The 17754-nt window shown below is 34.6% G+C and overlaps 7 protein-coding genes across 7 annotated transcripts; 3 read left to right on the top strand and 4 right to left on the bottom strand.

Annotated features, from left to right (window-relative positions):
* Nucleotides 1-301: 301 nt before the first annotated feature.
* Nucleotides 302-1699, top strand: AC631_03983 (uncharacterized protein; the record flags this gene model as incomplete). Its single annotated transcript, XM_015612812.1, has 1 exon — nucleotides 302-1699. The coding sequence occupies one exon, from the start codon at nucleotides 302-304 to the stop codon at nucleotides 1697-1699; it is 1398 nt and encodes a 465-aa protein (XP_015466379.1).
* A 58-nt stretch (nucleotides 1700-1757) lies between these two features.
* Nucleotides 1758-6458, bottom strand: AC631_03982 (uncharacterized protein; the record flags this gene model as incomplete). Its single annotated transcript, XM_015612811.1, has 1 exon — nucleotides 1758-6458. One exon carries the CDS (start codon nucleotides 6456-6458, stop codon nucleotides 1758-1760), a length of 4701 nt encoding a protein of 1566 aa, XP_015466378.1.
* A 164-nt stretch (nucleotides 6459-6622) lies between these two features.
* On the bottom strand, nucleotides 6623-7984 carry AC631_03981 (uncharacterized protein; the record flags this gene model as incomplete). Its single annotated transcript, XM_015612810.1, has 1 exon — nucleotides 6623-7984. The coding sequence occupies one exon, from the start codon at nucleotides 7982-7984 to the stop codon at nucleotides 6623-6625; it is 1362 nt and encodes a 453-aa protein (XP_015466377.1).
* A 192-nt stretch (nucleotides 7985-8176) lies between these two features.
* SES1 (serine--tRNA ligase) lies at nucleotides 8177-9559 on the top strand (the record flags this gene model as incomplete). The annotated part of the gene is made up of 1 exon (XM_015612809.1): nucleotides 8177-9559. One exon carries the CDS (start codon nucleotides 8177-8179, stop codon nucleotides 9557-9559), a length of 1383 nt encoding a protein of 460 aa, XP_015466376.1.
* Nucleotides 9560-11048: 1489 nt separating this feature from the next.
* AC631_03979 (uncharacterized protein) lies at nucleotides 11049-11882 on the top strand (the record flags this gene model as incomplete). Its single annotated transcript, XM_015612808.1, has 1 exon — nucleotides 11049-11882. One exon carries the CDS (start codon nucleotides 11049-11051, stop codon nucleotides 11880-11882), a length of 834 nt encoding a protein of 277 aa, XP_015466375.1.
* An 87-nt stretch (nucleotides 11883-11969) lies between these two features.
* SLD1 (Sld1p) lies at nucleotides 11970-13724 on the bottom strand (the record flags this gene model as incomplete). Its single annotated transcript, XM_015612807.1, has 1 exon — nucleotides 11970-13724. The coding sequence occupies one exon, from the start codon at nucleotides 13722-13724 to the stop codon at nucleotides 11970-11972; it is 1755 nt and encodes a 584-aa protein (XP_015466374.1).
* A 244-nt stretch (nucleotides 13725-13968) lies between these two features.
* On the bottom strand, nucleotides 13969-17610 carry SMC3 (cohesin subunit; the record flags this gene model as incomplete). The annotated part of the gene is made up of 1 exon (XM_015612806.1): nucleotides 13969-17610. One exon carries the CDS (start codon nucleotides 17608-17610, stop codon nucleotides 13969-13971), a length of 3642 nt encoding a protein of 1213 aa, XP_015466373.1.
* Between the last annotated feature and the right edge of the window lie 144 nt (nucleotides 17611-17754).

The raw sequence follows: 17754 nt of genomic DNA, 5'->3' as shown, positions 1-17754 counted from the left end.
TAATTGTTTCAAGAGAAAATTGATATTGTTTTTAATATTTTGACGTTCCTTTTATAATCTTATAAACCAATTTTTGATAAGACAAAGTATGCATCCTTTGACAGCGCAAAAGTAAAATACTTAACATACTATGTTGTCATGTTCTCTGTATGTGATTTTATGAATTATTTGTAAAAATAATTTTGCACCCTAAAGTATGGAGAAATCGCGATAAGAATAATCACACAAAATTGTTTATCATTAGAAGCTTTCAATTAACTTTAAAGGATTCTTGATCAGCAATCTGATCGAGTATAGAATAATGCTACTTGAAAGGAATCATCGTCATCATGTTTTAAAACATTTGGGGTTTGTGTCAGCTAGATTAGGTTATCATTTTGATATGAAGACTATAAGGACTATGCGGACTATGAGAACTAACGGCAATTTCCTTATCCCCAGCCAACTAGATAGCTTACTAGGAACTTCATGGATCAGGCATCACCTTTATATATTAGGACTTGACATTGTAAAATTGCAACTATATCAGAAGTTTAGCCATTTATTGACTGTTGGGGGTGGGGGGATAATCAAAACTGTTGTCTTTGATTTATCTTCGTTTATCAAGAGAGAATTAAAACCCAACGACATGAATAGCAATACAGCTCAACAACTAAGAGATTTGGTCTATTTTGGGTCAAATTCTAATAATCCTCCTAAAGAAGGTGGATCTGAAAGTCCAGAAATCTCTAATAGACACAGCATTTCTGATTTCAGGTGGTTTTTCATAGCTGTTGGATATATGATTGTATTCCAATCAGAAAACAATATCGAAGATATCACAGATAAGATTGTTAACATTTATATTAATTCGAACAATAATAGAATCCTTGAAGATTATAATAGACAAGATGATGCTAGTAATTCAAAAATATTAGAATTAGCAAAAGAATATTACGAGAAAGTACCTATAAATCGTGCTAAATTATATGGTAATGAACCAAAATATATTACTATGTTTGAAACAAAAGATTACAGAATATCATTGCCACCATTACCGGAAATACATAATAAAGAGTTACTAGCTAAATCGCTTATGCATAAAGAATTATACAGAGGCTTACTAGATCCAAAGCATCCGTTCTCTAAAGAATTAAAGTTTCGGAACATCATACTAGATCAGAAGGCTTATAATATAATGAAGTATGACCTATCCTTTTTAGATGGTTTAGGTGACTTCTATCTAGCTCGTGAATCATCAAATTTGTTATACAAGTATCGTAGATACCCAAATGATAACCCTCTTCATCAATTTGGAAGGAAATCTTATAATTTATTAAGGACTATACTAGCCACAAACACACTACTATCAGAATTAGCATTGGCCTACAACCTTCACCAAGGGTTAGATGATGTAATAGTCTTCAGGTTATTGAGAAAGTCTTATGTACCACATTTGAACCAATGGAAGAACTCTAACTCAGAATTTGATAATAAGGATGCTAGACGCTATGAACAGGAATTTATAGCTGATTATTTTGAACAATATGTTGGTGCCTTATTTTTAGAGCAACCTGAGGTTGCTCAAACATGGATTTCAGAAATCTATGAAAATATTCTACTTCTGATATCAGACGTAAATAAGTCAACCGGAGCTTTTAAAATCTACGATTACAATGCATGGAGTGCTGATGTAATTGGTAGAAGTTTGTATAAATGAGCAATGTGCAATCATTATAGAATATTAATATATATTAAAAATATACAGATAAATATAATCAGAATCTTCTGGCATCCTTCATAAGAGCAGAAAATCCTCCTTTATTCCTCTTAGGCTTACCTTTATTTAATTTCTTAATGTTTATAAACTTTCCTGAAGTGTCTTGGTCACTATCTGAATCATCACTATCTGTAGCAGATGAAGAAGACGATTCTACTTCATCTGTACTTTCATCATCTGTGGTTTCGTCATTGCTTTTCTTCCCCTTTGTCTCAGGGTCTATTGTAGACGTAGATTCAACATCAGGAACCCCACGCATCGCTAAGTCGCTTAAGGAAGTTAATATAGGTTTCTTAATATTAGCTTTATCCTGAAAGTTATTTGGGATTTCTGCAGTCTTTTGAGGTGATTCATGTGTATTGTTTGTAACCGAAAAATCATCTTTATGTATTTGATGACTTTCCTTCTCTTTAGAGGCTGGAGAAAATATTGGTCGACTTTGGTGTAATGCAGTCGAACGCGACATCGTAGATGATGGAACAGCAGCTGCAAGACGTGGTCTCTTATTTTCAACGTCTGAGTCATTATTATCAGAATCTGAGCTAGAACTTTCATCAGAAGAAGACGATGATATATTAGGATATGACTCATTGTGCTTTCTTTTGTTCAGGTCCAATTTCCTTTGGTTAGTCAAATTCTCGGCCCCTTTCTTAGAATCTTTTTTACCGAAAGCTTCACCACCATGTAATGGCAGTATATCCAGAATGAACGGACTACTTTTGATACTTTCAGCGCGTAGTTTAATTCTCTCGTGTTCATTTGGATATTTAAGAATTGGAGGCACATTCGCATAATCTGGCTTATTTCTTTGTTCTGCCAATTTAGCCATACCTGCAACATTCAGTGCTAAACTTGAATTGGTAAGAGTAATACCATGGATCTTTGCCAGTTTGGTTGGTGTATTTGGAGATTTTAGCTTTACTGGAGATAAAGGTTTTGTATCGGTAGTATTAGGCAATTTAGAGGTAGGTTCTAATCCCTTAGAATTATCCTTAAATTCTGAATCTGCAATTTTATCGACCTTACTTAACAGATTACTACCATTCTTCGCAATTGAAGGTGGATTTCGGTCTGATCCAATAGAGTTATTCGAATTTGTTTTTGGCCTTTCAACTTTGGAGTTATTAGATTCTTGAATAGCAGCTTCAAGGCGCTGCAAATTTGAAGATTGAAAATTTTCCGGATTGGAAAGAACTTTTGGATTGGAAAAAAGTTTAGGATTAGTATAGCCATTTTTAGCAGAAAACATAATAATATTTCTATCATTAACACTGTTTGAAAAAGGTGGATGAGCTCTAATATTGGATTCAGAGTTGGTCTTATTATCTGTAGGTTTAGCTGGACCATGCAGTTCCGTAAAAATGTTTTGAACTGGATTCTGGTTGTAATGATCATATGGTATAGAATGTTGCAAATGCGAAGAGCTTAACCCTTTAGTCCCCTTAGATCCATTAGCTGTATTAGGGTTTACATCTTTATATTCACCATTTTCATTATAATTGACATTTCGAATAGTATTACTCGGGACTGTAGTTTTACCTTGTTTAGGGGTATGACTTTTGAGATGCTCGATTGTTACATTTTTATTAACCATCTTATTGTCTCCGGCTGTAAAAGTTTTATTCTTCAATGATTTATTAGTGACATTCAAATTAGACATTTTACCAGAATTATTGCTGAGAAGTTTATCTGTTTTTCCAACATTATTCTTATTTTCGAGTTTCACATTACTGTAATTAACTTTATTGATTATATTATTCTTATTATGAGCGACATCGTTAGGAGGAATATTACCATTACCCGTTGAATTAGAGTTATTATCATTCGTAGTATTAGCCTTAATAGCATTATGATCAATCTTTTGTTCTATATTAATGATTTTATTAGAAGCACTCTTGTCAGTAGTTTTGCCCATGATGCTATCCATATTATTAGGAGTATATTTATCATTTATTTTATTAGATGAAATATGCACATTATTAGGGACAGTTTTATCATTAGATTTGCTTGTTGAAATATTTGCAGTTGCAGGAATGCTTTCATCATTAGCCTTATTTGTAGAATAATCCCCAGTAATAGAACCATGTTTATTGTCAAGCTTATTCATTGAATTATTTGCATTAGTAGTAATATTTATATCATTGCTCTTATTAATTGAATTATTCTCAGACGAAGCAGTTTTATCATTAGTTGCACTCGTTGTATTACTCACTACGTTACTCTCATTAATTGAATTTTTCAGCAGGCTGGAAATATCCTTATTTATAGCTTTGCTCATCGGGATCTTTAAATCATTAGAAAGAGAATTGTCGCTAAGATTTTTTGTCATGTGTGAGTTGGAAGTTATATTGTTATAGCTGATTGGGTACGAGTTTAAATTAGCATCAACGCCTAGATTGCCGATTTGTTGATTTTGTCTAGTTTCTGTCAAAATACCACTATTTTTCTTATATTGAGCATTTTTACTACCATCTGGTGTATGTAATTTAGCTGCTTGAGTACTATCCTGAGTTTGTTGTTTTTTTGATGGAGTGACATGTACTTTAGTAATATTAATACTTGTGTCAGCTTTAGGAGAATATATCGGCTTGGTGGTATTAATCTGAGGCTCTACTATTCTGTCTTTAGGCTGACTGTTAGGTTCAATATTATCAATATCACGTTGAGAAATCTGTTTCGTATTGTATCTTCCTTTTTTATTTAAAACATTCAATTTTTCATCGAATTGTTTCATTTTTTCAAAAAGTGCTCCTAATTTTGATGTTCCTGTAAGGTCAGTGAAACTAGGTTGAAACCCTTCAGGTGAACTTTGGGGCTTTATTTCCTTGACCTTTACTTCATCTTTGACCTTTTTGCCATTATAAGCGCTAATGTTGGCAGATTCTTTCGCCTTCTTCTGTATTTCTTTATCGGCATTTCCAGATTCTGATATTGTTTTCTTGACTTGTTTGCTGTCATTCGCTTCAGCTTTTTTGATGTTGATATTTTTCGTTTCTTCTTTCGTCTGAGTATCCTTGAGTATACCAATGCTTTTATTATTATGGGGAGAAAAAGCTCCATTCTTGTTCTTAGTTGACGTTTCGTTTTTAAGGCCCGCTATTGACTTCAAGGAGTTTAATAATTCTGAGGGATTGGATATATATTTGATCGCATGTCTAGGGTCTGAGTTTTTGGAATTAGGGCTTGTAGAATTAGATTTCTTAGAATTGGAATCTTCAGGATTAGAAGACTTTGATTCAGAATCCTTCTTTTCAAAACTTTTGGAATCAGAACTTATCGACTCATTACTTTTAGTATGAGAGGAATTAGATTGGGCGCCTTTTTTCATACCAGAAATAGAATCTATCGAACTAGAATCCTTTTCGTTTGTATCAACAGCTTTACTCTTGGAAGACCTCTTTAAAGATGTTCTCGTCTTCCTATTTACAGCTGCCCTTGTGGCCCGCCTTTCTTCAAATGATAAAACAGGATTCTTGTCAACCATATCAATTTCAAGGTTTTTCATTAGAGCGGACAAGTTTCTTGATCTTGCTGACTCATTTTGTGATTTATTTTGCAATCTTGCAGGAATTTTCATACCATTCTTGAAAAGATTCATGATTTCAGTCTTTGTAAGGGTTTCTTCACGAATATCAGGAGATTCTATACTTTCTTTATATAATGAAGCTAGTGGTCTATCTTCTACCTCTTCATCCTTGGATATATCATCTACTCCCGCTTTGACGCTTTTATCTTTAGGTTCAGAGCCCATACCATCAGAGCCCAAATCTGAATATGATTGTGACTCTAATTCAGAGTCCAATTCCGTAGATAATGAAAGGTTTACCTCGTTAGGTTTTAATAATTTTGATTTTTGGTGTTGAATTTCTTCTTTCTCCAATTGTGCATGGGCAGGCATGCTTAGCATACCAGAGGTTATACGTTTCTTACCTGGCAAGGCTTCTTCTTTTGGTTTCGTAGAGGAGCTTTTTTTCTTTGGAATTGAACGATCATTTCCAATCTCTGGTGGGGGCAATGAGATATTAGTTTCATTAATATCTTCTATATCCAGATTCTGTGTCTTAGAGGGTGATGATGTATTTTGACGCTTTTTCGAAACATGCAATTGTGGAGTTAGAGGAATAGCTGGAACATTAGTCTCAATAAACGACTCATTTCTCGAGGACCAAACTGTCCTCCTTGCATGCTTTGTAGGGATTTTGGTGTCTGTCAGATCAAAATACTCCTTCGCTCGTTTCCGACTGTTTGATTGAAACGTAGAATCCTGGGCGAGTACAGGAGCAGGGGGATAAAGAGGAGTACTTTGAGTCTGTTTATTCAAATCGACCAACCTCATTACTGCTGGCGTATTTTCAACGGTGATATTCTGCAGCTGGTTGAAACTGTGATTGCTCAAATTTTGAAGTTCATTTTCCACAATTACTCTAATAATATCTCCGGAAGCTAATACATCACCTGCTTGAAAATCTGGATCTAGATCACATCTATCATCGTCCTGAAGACTCAATATAGCAAGCTTGTCATCATCTGGGTAAATTTTGGCATATCTTTTTGTAAGCTCATCACATACCTTACCCAAATCCGAGTCTGCATCCGCCAAGTGTAAAAACCTTCTACTTTGGCTAGATTCTAAATTTGACGACGGGATATCGGAAAATTGTATAGGAACAAGAACAACTTTCAATTTCAACTTCGCCATTTTCAAGTTGTATTCCTTTATTCTTCAATGCTTTGAAGTAACACTTCCTCAATTCAATCAAGTTAATACATAAAATTACGCGCTCATTTAAAAAAAAAACATACTCTGAAACTACTCACGTGAAAATGGTTACTATGGTTAAAAAAAGATATATAGGAGTTGTACTACTTAAAATAAGGATCATTAGTTAGCATCAGTCTAGCCTTTTCTATATCTAACAATTTGGCTTTAGAGATGCTTTTATCGTCCAAATGTTGAATATCTACATCAAAAATATCGTTTATATTTGGCTGATCCCACTTGGGTGACCAACTAATAATTTCACCATCCATCGTACCACAGTAATACGTAGCAGTAAAAGGACCGGCATTCACCATAGACGATGTCCTACCTGAATTTTTTGTACCCTTTCTTGTAAGTCTCGAAACTAATTTACCATCTATAGTTCTGAAGATAAAGATATCACCATTATCAGAAGGAAACAATAGGTACTGTAGTTCGGATTCATGCTTGGGACCCAATATGAGAGGTATGGTCTGTGGATATTTGTTTCGAGTCAAAGGGCCAAAATTTATAAGTTTGTTAACAGGAGGTGCCAATGTAGAAACCATATCCCATACTCGAACCTTATCGTCATTTCCAGCCGTGAAGAGGGTATGACCTGCTTCATCCCACACCAATCCATTTACGGGACCCAGGTGGGCTTTCACTGATGGCTGTGTTAAGTTAGTGTACGTAAGAGACAGTTCAGCTGTGCTGGTTCTGAGCATGTCAAGTCTGCACAAACAACTCTTGCTTCTTCTTATATCCCATATTTTTACTTCACCATCAAATCCACCCGAAGCTAGCAAATTAGGATCCTGTGGGTGCCATTTGACACACAAGGTCTTTCCTTTGTGCCCATGCAAAGTATGGGCACTCGACGTCGATCTCAAATCAAGCAACCTCAAAAAGGGCTGGTCGCTAGCTACAGCCACCAATGCACTAGCAGTCATATCATTGGTCGAGTGGCCACATATATCAAATGAATATACCCTGTTATCCATGTCAAATACATGAACTGGTGTCAATTCGTTCGTATCCCAAATTTTAACAGTATGGTCGAATGAACTTGAAACAAACATTCCCGTATCAAATGGCCACCACTGAATACAAGAAACACCAAATGTATGCGCTGCTCTCCTTGGAATTGTCGCTACATTAGTGAATGTTGAAACGGGATTATCGTAGTCATAATTGTCATAAGTTTGGTTAGCAAGCGATGTGTTTTGCGTATTCTCTTGAGTATCTTGAGACTTCAAATCCCACAATTTGATTGACGAGTCCGCACATGAGCTTAATAAGAATTGGAAGTCACTTTTTTCCAACGATAAACTATTAACCGCAGCATTTGAATGGCAGTTGCTTGGGAAGACATCTGTTCTTGCTGCTTGTCGAAGTCCAGTGTAAAACGACTCGCAAACGGCAGTTGCAAATTCTAAAGGGCTTATTTTCCTTACAGCCCTATCAAATATCAAAGATTGCATGACATGTCTTAGAATTGTATGATTTTAAATTGGATGTATATGTTCTACTGCTTATGTTTGTATAGAGTATAGAATCTATCAAATATCATATTCCTGTATATAATCATGGGTTTAAATTTTTTTCTGTTCACTTAAACGGACGTAAATTGATATATTCTTCATTCGAACAGATACAAAAACTCGGTAGGAACGATGTTGGATATTAACGCATTCCTTGTGGAAAAGGGTGGTGAACCAGAAAAGATTAAAGAGTCTCAAAAGAAAAGAGGTGACTCTGTTGAAATTGTTGATGAAATTATTCAAGATTACAAAGACTGGACCAAGATTAGATTCGACTTAGATGCTTTAAACAAAGAATTAAATGCTCTTCAAAAGCAAATTGGTCAAAAGTTCAAGGCTAAGGAAGATGCCGCTGACTTGTTGGCACAAAAGGATAAGCTTGTTGCTGATAAAAAATCTTTCATTGAACAAGAACAAAAGGCTGATGCCGATTTACGTAATAAGGTTAACCAAGTTGGTAACATTGTTCATAAATCTGTTGTTGATTCACAAGATGAAGTAAACAATGAGTTAGTTAGAACTTGGAAACCAGAATCACTTGCTGAAGTTGGCCAAATTGCATCTTGTACTGGGGCCGAAGCCAAATTATCACACCACGAAATCTTGTTAAGATTAGATGGTTACGACCCAGAAAGAGGTGTAAGAATAGTCGGTCACCGTGGTTACTTTTTAAGAAACTATGGTGTTTTCTTAAATCAAGCTTTAATCAACTATGGTTTAAGTTTCTTAGCCAAGAATGATTACACTCCATTGCAAGCTCCAGTTATGATGAATAAGGATGTCATGGCCAAAACTGCGCAATTATCTCAATTTGACGAAGAATTATACAAGGTCATGGATGGAGATGATGAGAAATATTTGATTGCCACTTCTGAACAACCAATTTCTGCCTACCACGCAGGTGAATGGTTTGAATCTCCTCAAGAACAATTGCCAGTCAGATATGCTGGTTACTCGTCATGTTTCCGTAGGGAAGCTGGTTCCCACGGTAAGGATGCTTGGGGTATTTTCAGAGTTCATGCTTTTGAAAAGATTGAACAATTCGTTTTGACTGAACCAGAAAAATCCTGGGAAGAATTCGACAGAATGATCGGTTTATCAGAAGAATTTTACAAATCTTTAGGTTTACCATACAGAGTTGTTGGTATTGTCTCTGGTGAATTAAACAACGCTGCTGCCAAGAAATACGATTTGGAAGCATGGTTCCCATTCCAAAAGGAATACAAGGAATTGGTCTCTTGTTCTAACTGTACCGATTACCAATCCCGTAACTTGGAAATTAGATGTGGTATCAAGCAACAAAACCAAACCGAAAAGAAGTATGTTCACTGTTTGAACTCAACCTTATCTGCCACCCAAAGAGCATTATGCTGTATTTTAGAAAACTACCAAACCGAGGATGGGTTGGTTATTCCAGAAGTTTTAAGAAAATACATTCCTGGTGAACCTGAATTCATTCCCTTTGTTAAAGAATTGCCAAAGAACTCGACTTCAAACAAGAAGAATAAAAAATAGTTCTTCTAGATAGAGTTAGTTATTGCCTTATTTACCAAACACAATTTACATGGAGTAAACTGATTTTCAACATTTTGTAGTATTTGAAAGCATTTAACTAAACTGAAGTAGAAACTGATGTGCGTAGAGCATTTAGAGCATATATATTCATTAATGCTCCTGTTTAGCCTTATTCGCTACTTAGTCCGCCTCTTAGACATTCAAATAGATTATATAATGCTTTCATCTTCTATTATTAAGCTCATTAATTGAGGTCGGAACTTCTGGTTTACCTTAAATGAAACTACAGCTGTCTTCAATTATCTGCGCAGCGTTCCCCAGTCGTACTGAAATTCTTAAAACAAGGTGTGAATTATTAGAACAAGACCAGAACTATTTATATTTACTAATGTCGACTATAGAAAAATCAACTAGCTGGCTAATCCTACAAGCTTCACTCGAAGCGAATTCAAGGTTCCCTGGATTGGTCTACACAAATAATAAACAAACTGAATTTTAATTCTTAAGGTACTAAAACATAAAAACGAAACAATTTTCTAAACATATTTATACAAATGACATCTATCAGACCCATATGAATTGTTCTTTTTTCTCTTTCATCTCATTTAGCTCAACCGCCTAAAGCAGCACCCAAACATTCTTCAGCACAACAACAACAGATTATAGCCGCACAACATCCACAGAATGCGGAGCAACATCCCCCTCCCAGTTTCTGGGGTTGTTGTTGAACATACATTGGCTGTTGTTGTTGTTGATAGTATCCTTGTGGTGGTCCTTGTTGATAGTATCCTTGTGGTGGTCCTTGTTGAGGTGGGTAGCCTTGTTGTTGCTGATAGTACGACTGCGATTTGTTAGTATCCCTATCTGTACATATTATTAACTTTCCTGTTAGATATTTCAACTTACCATCTCGAATTATTATTATGGCTTAAAATTATAACACTTCAAGTTGAGTTTGATGAAATTAAAATATCTTTTTATTCATTTATTGGTTTATTGTTCTGTTTCACGTCAAATGATAGTTTATTGTCGATCCGGTCATGTGATTTTCATCTCTACATTTTAATACTGGCTACTATATTGAAGATACCACCGAAGTGAAGGTTCATCTATATTTAGAATCGTGGTATGAGCTTTGATATATAAACGGTCAGGAGGTATCAACTACTTGGCCTCATGCAACTATCACAAATACCAGTATCAGTTCAAATGTACGAAATGTTACAATAGAAACGAATATTGCCCCAATATCACATTGATGACCGCGAGAACGAATTACCGAATTTAAGATAATAACGCACAGAATATAAGGCTGTGTTTGAATAGAAGTAACAAGTGGCCTTATACATGTCATGGTGATGATGTACGACATTCGAAGTGCGACATTCGAAGTGCGACATTACTTGATACGGTAAGTTGTAGGCATCGCTCATTACAGTAGTAGATAAGCTGGTAGTAATTATAAACCAAGGGACACAGTGTACGCAGGATGGATTTTGTATATGCTCCACCACCACCACCACCACCACCCACTAGGAAGTCTGGCTCAAATAACAGCAATACCTTTAATAACCGAGGAAACCTAGATAAAAGGAATTCAAACGTTAATAATCGGTTCAATAATGATGCTACGGGTGAAGGCAAGTCAAACACAGTACTGCAAGATCTGAATGATTTGAGGGATTTACCAACGTATTTACCGAATAGTTCAAGTCATTCAAACGAATTAGAGAACAATGAAGATAGTGAAAATGAAGAAACCGATATAATGCACGATGAGATAGAGGGCCAAAATAATTCGAATGAGCCTGTATTTATACCTGGGACGAATATAACTCTAAATACAGAAGAGGATATTAAAAAATGGATAGAGGAAAGGAAAAAAAAGTGGCCATCGAGACGCAATATAGAAGAAAAGGAGAAATTACGTCAGGAACAAGGTATTACGTCCTCTAATTCAAAGAAAAGAAATAATGAATCAAGTGCTTCACAGAATACCAAGAAACCTAAGAACATATGTAAGTTCTACCAAAATAATAAAAGATGCAAATTTGGGAATAAATGTAAAAATGTTCATGAGACTACAACGTCTGGTGGAGGAAAACCCGGTCAAAATACTAAAACCATTAACAATATACTGGTAGTGATACCCCAAAGATTTAAGAATGAGCTGTACGTAAACGAGAAAGATACAAATGCACATCCATTACTTTTCAAAATGCTTGTGCAAAAGGAACATTTTGAAAATGAAAATAGTAAAGTTTTGGAGTTCTTAGAATTTCTTAATGAAAAAGGTCTAATGGACCATGACGTGACAATTTGAATATCTTTTACATACTTAAGCATATCTAAAGCATATATAGGACATTTATAGGCATATATGAAACATATTTGAGGCATAATAAATAATTCAGTGATCACTGTTCTTTAATTGTTTTGTAGCATCTAGCATAATGCTACATTGAGTACCAATTTCACCCAATTTTCCAAGAACTAAATCATTTCCTTCGCCAAAGCCATAGATAGAATAATGTAACCCAACATCTTTACAAAAATCTATAACAAACGGTTGAACCTTTCTAAAATTATGTCTTGGTAATCGTGGGAATAGGTGATGAATTGCCTGAAATTGTAACCCACCATGAAGAAAATCTAACCATTCAGGACAATCAACATCCATAGTAGTTCTAAGTTGTCTCAGAGGGAAGCTCTCGCTAACTCCTAAATCTGATGTGGACATTGCAAAATGTGATAATGTGATTTGAACGTGTACTAGCATGGTAGTTATGTGACTAATCATAACATACGCAAATCTATCCCATTTCAGATCAATTGACTTGAAAACGATTAAGTAGAAAAACCAATAAAAGAAAAATGATAATCCTGCTAACTCGAAGTATCTGAACCAAGCAGCTTTTCCGTGGCGAGGTCCATCGCCGAAAATTAAATGCAGCCATGACAATCTATATAAGTTGAATCTTCCAAAACATAATATAGGATAATATAAATATTCTTGTATCTGGATCATTTTTTTAGCCACTGCATCTAGAGGTAAATATTTTTCGTAATATGTCGAATAAACATCTTCAAATAATCTAACACTGACAGCAAAGAAAGGTAAATGCTGAATATCTGGATCATGCACTGGGTCATTAGTAATTAAATGATGAACATTATGGTTTCTCTTCCACCATCCCAAACTAAGGCCACCGAACCAGTCAGCAATTACCATTCCAAATAGATTATCTATCTGATAATTATGCGTGATAGAAACATGGCCAGCATCGTGTGCAATAAACGTCATCTGTTGCCATGCGATTCCCATAAACAAAGCACTTAATTTTAAATAATTTAATTTGAAAAATGAAAAGGAGTAAAGGAATAAACTTCCAATTTTAACCATTTCTCGAACATACAGCCAATAATCACATTGGTAAAAGCCATTCTTTACTATTATCTCATGTAACTCATTATACTTGTCTCGTAAAGCTTGTTGTGTTTTATAATCCAATGCAGGCATACTCAATACATCTTTCTGAGATAATGCATTATCATAATTAGCTACGAGTATTTTAGGGTCTATAATAGTCTGATCAGTTGAAATAGGAAAGATTTCGTCCTTGTTATTTGTGTCTATCACAGATACATTTTGAGATACTTTAGGCTTTACGTATCCTTTTGGGTATCCTAATCCTTTATACGAAACCACTGTTTCCTCTTTGCTCTGGGATAAACTTGATTTCGCTTCGCTTAAGTCAATCGAATTCGAAGAACTTGCTGAAGAGACTAATTCATAATCAGAAGCATCTGTGCTTGATTCATCAATTTTACTTTCCAACGTGGACAAATTATTTGCTTTTTCTTCGTTATAAGGATACACTGCACCTTGGATTGGTGGTAACAAATTCTCCCAATAATAATTAATTTCTCCAATTTTCCAATATTTAAACGACCGAACAGCTTCCAAACTATGATATGCGTGCATTTCATCTGTAGCATCTCTTCCAATCATATGATGAACAGCTTTATCTCCACCTGGGTGTTTCGACAACCATGATGTCAAATCTAACACGTACTTCTTATAAATAATGATTGCTCTTCCATCTGCTATCAAGTCTATAATATTTTTACGGTTTAATATCTTAGACAGTCTGTTTGAACTCATTCTATAATCATACAACTAAATGACTAACTAAAGAAGGAAATAAGTATAAAGCTAGTTGTCTCTTTTTGTTACTTTTTCAGATCTCGCGTATAAAAAAAATCATCAGATTCAAATGGTAAAAATAACAAAAATACTAGTGAACCAGGAACCACTTAGAATACGTGTTTTATAATCTAGTCGTATTATCTATATCAAAACTTATAGCTTAATTATATAATTAATTATTTAATATTAATGATGAAAATTAGTGTTGTTGTTGACCTTCTACAAACGACATAGCCTCCTCTCTATTTATCTCAGAAACAGTACTAACTTTGTTATTAAACATTACACCATAGAACTTATCAGCAACCTGTAACATCTCTGGTCTGAAGGTAGTACAGATAAATTGTGCCTTGTTAGACAAGGAATTGATCATAGCTGCAACTGCAGTTCTATATTGGGTATCCAAGTTTGCATCAATTTCATCAAATAAATAAAATGGAGCTGGATCACATTTTTGAATAGCTAAAATAAGTGCTATTGCACATAGCGATTTTTGCCCACCAGAAAATTGTTCAATTCTTTGTTGCTCATCATTCTTGGAGTTGAATGATGCAGAAATAGAAACACCGACGTAATTGTCAATATTCTGAGCTTCATCTACGATGCTATCTTCCTCTGAACTCATAGCTTCGTCTTCACCTTGCAAGCCTTCCTTACTCATATTTTGGTCTTTCTTTTGCATAATCAAATTACCGACACCTGCGGGAACTAATTTTTCAAAAATTTCGTGGAAGCTCTTTGCAACTTGTTTGAAGCTTTGAGTAATTGCTTCATCTTTTTGAGTTTCTAAGCTGGTTATTAAGTTTTCTATAGATTCCCTTGATTTTTCCAATTCTTTCCTTCTTTCCATCAATTCATCACGTTGTTTCGTAAATGTATGGTACTGCTCCATCGCTTTCTTGTTAATATGGGAATATTTAGAAAGGCTATCATTCACATTAGTTAATTTTTTCAATAGTTGGTCTGAATTGAATTTGTCATAAATAGATTGTTGGAATGCTTCTTCCGGAAGAACACCCAACTCCAGGATCTTTCTTTGAATTTCATCACGACGCGCAACTAGAATAGCCTTCTTTGATAAATTCTTTTCGGTTGTCTTGGAAAACTTTTCTAATTTTTTCATTATTAAGATTTGCTGTTCATTAGCCTTTTTCAATAACGACTCACTCTTTACTATTTCATCACTTACATTATTAAATTCATCTGTTGCAGCTTGATTTTTAGACTCTGCTGTATCTAGTTGAATAGTCAAGTATTCCAATTCCTTTTCTAATTCTTTGATTTGGTGTTTATTAAATTTTGAATTAGGTGCTTCACGATCTTTAATCAATTTTAATAGGTGTGGTCTATAGTTATCCGCCAATTCAGATCCAAACTTAGAGATCTTCGCTTCTACGTCAGATAATTTTGTTACAGTTCTATCCAACTTATTCTCGTATTCGGATATCTGTATACTAAGATTTTGTAATTCATCTGTTTCATTAGTAGATAAAGACTGTGTGAATTCTGATTTTAGTTCTTCGTGATGCTGATTCAAAATAGTAGATAAATTTCCTCTGATTGTACGCACCGCTTCAATATTTGTAACCAAAGTGTTTAATTCTTGATCAGCATTATACTTTTTATTCTGTAATTGAGATAGTTCTGCTTTCAAAGGTTCCTTTGTAGATAATTTTTCATCCAATTCACGAGCCTTAACTTGTAATTCACTGTTGAAAGACGTAAGCTCTCTATTCACATTTTCAATATTTTGAACACATTCTTTTAAATCTTGCTCGGTCCTAGATATTTCACTTCTTTTTCTGGCTTGTGTCTTAAGAGCGTCAAGACGTGAATTCTTATAATCCCTATAACCACCACTCAATACACCCTTTGTTTCTGCTCTGTCACCATCCAAAGTAATAGCATTAATTTTGAAAGCTCTTGCTAATTCTGATCCCTTTTGTAAGTCATTACAAACTATGGTCTTAGCAAATACCTGTCTTATTGCTCGTCCAACATTCTCATCACTAAATTTTAATTTTTTGATCAAAGGTATGCATTGATGCTCTGACCCATCTGGGTATTCAACGTTTATAGGACTTAGTCTATTCAATGGCATAAAAGTAACTCTACCTGCTTTGGTCCTATTCAATTCATCCATGATCAATGAGGCTGTTTTATCAGTATCGACCACAACATGGAACAAAGCATTTCCTGCAACAACCTCCACAGCAGTTTTATATTTATCACTAACACTGAATAGGTCTGCTAATGGCCCATAAACCGAATTTTCTAAATGTAACTTTTTAACAATAGCATTAACCGAGCTGAGACCTTGTGATTGAGCTCTATCCATTGTCTGGTTAACTAAGTAATTTGCATTATCTAAATCACGATTTAGCGAATCTTGAATACTCTTCAATCTTATTTCATCACGCCAGAGAGATTTCCGTTGATCTGTTAATTCGGTGATCTTGACTTTTAAGTCATTCATTGAATCTTGTAGGTCTTCGATCATCTGACCTTGTTTGTCATCGCTGAGGAGCTCGTTAATTTGCTCGATTCGTTTGTTATATTCAAAAATTTCTTCTCTTTCGGAATTGGCTTGAGAATCTAACTTATTCATCTGGTCATCTTTCGATTGTAACTCTTTTGATGTTTTTGCTATTTGCTCTTTTAACCATATATCTCTTTCATCCTTAGAAGTGAACTTCAGGAAACGATTTTGCTTAGAATATAAAGCTCTTTGTTTTGTTATCAAATCAGATAGTTTAGCTTTGATCTTTGATTCCTTTTTCTGATACTTTTGTAAATTTGGGTTGAATTGAGAAATTTTATCTTCATGATGCTTGATTAAATTTTGGTAGTGTTGTATTGAATCATGATAATTTGTTTGTTCTTCTTTCTGAATATTAATGGTGGACTGTAATTCATCAAGCTTAACCTTTTTGTCTGCTATGGATTTCAATAATTGATTATAATCTGAGTCCGTTTGGTCTTTTTCCAATTCAGTAATCTTTAAGGAAATCTTCAATTGATTAATAGAATCGGTAAGTTGTTGACATATCTTTTCCCGCTTATCTAACTCCTCTAAATCTTGCTGAGACTCGGTAAGCAAATTTCCATATGCTTCATCAATAGACTCCACTTGAGTATTCAAGTCATTCATTTCCCTATCGAATAAGTTAAATTCAAAAATTTTTTTGGACTTTTCCAATCCTTGAAATTCTTTTAAATCTTTCGATTCAATTTGTAAATCAGATATTCTTTCATCAACTGAATGTAAGGTTTCATCTATTCTTTGCTTTTTATAATTAGAGTTATTCATTTCTTTCATCGACTCCTTTAATTTAGTTTCAAATACTTTAGCACCACTGACCTCTTTTAGTAATGCTAGTCTTTCAGAATCCTTAGAATTTGTTAATGCGGTGATACGACCTTGTGGCACAATGTAATATGGGTTCGATCTAGAAAATCCAGCACTTTCCAACAAATTCATTACATCTGATCTTGTTGCCGATTTATTATCTAACGAGTAGTCATCCTTTTTCAAACCTATCGTTCTTCTAATAGAAACCTCATCTTTGGCAATAGGAAATCTACGATCGGAGTTGTCGAATACAATTTCAACATACGCTGACATCACAGTTCCTGAACCCTCGTGTATAAGCCCCTGTCTTTCTTCACGGGTCATATGTGTGTATGCATCTGATAATACAAACCTAATTGCAGCGAAGAAATTAGATTTCCCTGATCCATTCCGTCCAACAACGACGTTATGCTGTGGTGATACTAGATCAATAACTGTCGTGTTTTTATACGTCTTGAACCCTTGAATTATTATTCTTTTTATGTGCATTTTATTTATCTTTCCTTTATAAGTCTTCTAAACCTTCAAAAGGTATAATCAGTCTTAGTCTACCTCAGGCTTTAGCGCTTCAAACTTGTTGTAAATGAAATGTATAATTAGACGTGATTTTTTAAAAAAGACGCGTAAACATCA

This window comes from Debaryomyces fabryi (genome assembly GCF_001447935.2).
Source record: "Debaryomyces fabryi strain CBS 789 chromosome Unknown contig00095, whole genome shotgun sequence".
Lineage (NCBI taxonomy): Eukaryota > Fungi > Ascomycota > Pichiomycetes > Serinales > Debaryomycetaceae > Debaryomyces > Debaryomyces fabryi.
Note: the sequence above shows the minus strand (reverse complement) of the source record. Positions and strands in the feature narration are given on the sequence as shown.